Below are 3,041 nucleotides of genomic sequence, written 5' to 3'. Positions count from 1 at the left end.
AATGGCTTGAGCTGTCTCTTTAGGGTAACAGCCTGCTTAGCTTTCTTGTTTAGACTAGTACCCTCATCAGCGTCCTTTCTTCTTTTGGTTGTGAGCTTTCCTGGTTTCCGTTTGATGTTTGGAGCCTGGGGCTGACTATATGCTGATTTTTCCCACATGGATTGACCCGGGAGAGGATTGATGTAATGTTCATAGGTCTTCCTGTATGAATCCATTGTGGTCAAGGGGTGACAGAAATCCTCTGGTCTCTTGTTCACCCATGCAAGAGCAGCACAGACATGAACACAGGGAATGCCTACAGCACACCAAACAAAAGGCAATTCAAGTCCAGACCATGTCAGTTAATAGTTCAGATAAAAATAGCCTAAAATGAATCTAATGATAATGCAAATGAACATAAATAGAATGAAGATAAATATCATGTAAATGTAACAAAAATTACCTGTTAACATCCAGAACTGGTAGGTGCAAAGTCTTTTGCCTAGATCGACAACCATGTTTGTTGGTTGTCCATGGACCTCAAACTTCTCATAGGCTTCATCCCCAGTCCATATAGGAACCCAGTTCTTTGACTCTTTCCTTACCTTTTCTAACCGGCTCTGAATAACTGGAGGAAGTTTTCCAACGTGGTTGTTCAACTTTATCTTGTTCTTTGCAATGGACCTCATAACGAACATCCTTACCTCTTCAAGCAGTGTGATGATTGGCTTGCTCCTAGCCTCTTTGATCCTTGCGTTGAAGACCTCACATGCGTTGTTGCATATATTATCCAGCTTTGGCCTGTGGCTAAATTGAGACTTCGTCCATGAATGCCTAGGCCACTTGTTAAGGTATGTCCATGCTTCCTCACTAACTCTTTTGATCTTATCCATGTTGCCAATAAAATCTTGGAAAGTGGTTGACCTTGCAGCATCCCAAAGGAGTCTCCGCAACTCAAGATCCTTCCACTGTTTGTTGAAATTTTGCCACAGGTGCCATACACAGAAACGATGGTAGACCTGTGGCATGACCTCCTCCACAGCCGAAATCAACCCCTGCAATTGATGGAAAGATATAGCAGACACCAAACAACCAAAATAACCAAATATCAATAACCAATCACCCTAAATAATCAATTAGCAACCACCATAAATAATCAATTACCAATCAGCCTAAATAAGCAAACCACCTAAATAATCAAACTACTTAAATAACCAAAGACCCTAAATATTCAAACAACCTAAATAACCAAACAACCTACATAATGTATATAATAAGTGAGATCAGCAAGTTGCAATTATCCATACCAAATAAAACATAGAACCAAATAGTTTAAACAATAAACAGATATACATTTTGCTTACAATATAAACTGTCTAACCTTCTGCATATCAGAAATGAAACACCACCTGTTAGCCTTATAGTCTCCTAAATCATCGTGGAGTAACTCCAAAAACCATTTTCAGTTCTCCTTGTTTTCAATGTTGACTATAGCCCAAGCAACCACATAAATGTGGTGATTTGCATCTTGTGCGACAGCTGATAATATCTGTCTACCAATCTGCGTCTTTAGAAATGCTCCATCGAGGCCGATTAAAGGTCGACACCCAGCTTTAAACCCGTTCTTGCAACCATTCAAGCAGATGTACATTTTATCAAACATTACTTGGCCGTCAGGCAGTGGAGTAACCCCAATCTTTACAGTGGATCCCAGATTGGTCTTTAGCAGCGTTTCAGCATAATCCCTTAACAAGGCATACTGTGCTTTTTCATCCCCGTAGACAACATTTCTTGCATCAGCCAAGGCTCGGGATAATGAATTCCTATGCAATATGAGATCACACTTTGACCTAAAGTATGTTGCAGCCTCACATTGCTTGAAGTTGGGGTACTTTCTAACCTTTTTTACCAACTTACTTGCCAGCCAAGCTCTGTTTGCAGCCCTATTAGAATTCTCTCTTGGACATGTATGATTGTCATAAAAAGTCTTGATTTGCCAGCAAGAGTCTTCATGATCCCTTGAGGCGTAAACAACCCATGAGCACTCTTCCACCTGGCACACTGCCCTACACCTCATATTGTCATTCTTTACAAACTTAATCCTCCTACCCTCCTGAATGGTAAACTCTCGCACAGCATCCCTGAAGTCTTGTTTAGTATTAAAATTTATTCCCACTTGCAGTTGTAACTCACCAAATCTCTGGCCCTCATGGAAGATTAGAAATTCATCCAATTCTTCATCAGATTCCAATTCATCTTCAGAGTTAGGAGGAGTCTTCATCTCCTCCGAGTGCCAGGAGTTGGCACCATCAGATTCTGCACCCGGGTTAAGAGCATCATACATCAATCCGTTTCCTGGACTTCCTAAAAAATCAAAGTCCACCTCTACATCAGATAAGTCTGCCACAATTGCATCATCATCTTGCATAATAGTGTCTTTATACATCTTTTCCTTTCCTTTGGCCATGGCTGAGGCCTTCTGAACCTTCTTGACCTCTTCCTAATTGGTTGTGTAACCAACTCATCATCACTACTAGAGCTGGCCTCCTGCACAGGGACATAAGAGTCATCCTCCGAACTCTCTTCATCACTGCTTGATCTGGTTGCAGTTAAATCCACATGAAAAGTTTACTTCCCTTTGTTAGCACTCCAATGTCCCCTTCCCTGAGATCTTGTGATTCTTTTAGGTGGGTTAAATTTGTGCTTCGGTTTTGAAGTAAACTTGGGCTTGGGCTTTGGTTGAGTTTTCTTGGGCTTCTGGTTCTGCTTGGGTTTTGGATTCTGCTTGACAGTTGGGGTTGTATTGGGCTTTGTAGTGGATTCTGGGTTGGGTATATGATAGAGTTTGGGATTCTCATGATCAGCCATGGACTTGGTGTCATCATGGATAGGTCTTGTGGTGGGGGTGTTAGCAGGAACTGGGATTGTAGTTGGACTGTTTGGAATGGGGATTGGAGTAGGAGGAATTGGGTCAGGATCACATTTGTCATGTGGCATTTCATTTAAGGTATCCTCAGGGGTGTTCTTCTTGTTTAAGTCACCATCAGGCTCCTCTTCTTGAA

At 41.6% G+C, this 3,041-nt stretch overlaps 1 protein-coding gene across 1 annotated transcript; it reads right to left on the bottom strand.

Moving 5' to 3' along the window:
• LOC107620525 lies at nucleotides 1,442-2,446 on the bottom strand. Its single transcript, XM_016322670.1, has one exon. The coding sequence runs from the start codon at nucleotides 2,444-2,446 to the stop codon at nucleotides 1,442-1,444; it is 1,005 nt and encodes a 334-aa protein (XP_016178156.1).

This window comes from Arachis ipaensis, chromosome B10 (genome assembly GCF_000816755.2).
Source record: "Arachis ipaensis cultivar K30076 chromosome B10, Araip1.1, whole genome shotgun sequence".
Taxonomy (NCBI): Eukaryota; Viridiplantae; Streptophyta; class Magnoliopsida; order Fabales; family Fabaceae; genus Arachis; species Arachis ipaensis.
The sequence above is the reverse complement of the archived record's forward strand: the minus strand, read 5'-3'. Positions and strand labels throughout refer to the sequence as shown.

Excerpts from the sequence above, each read along its gene's own strand:
- LOC107620525 (XM_016322670.1), bottom strand. The coding sequence starts at position 2,446 with ATGGCCAAAGGAAAGGAAAAGATGTATAAAGACACTATTATGCAAGAT.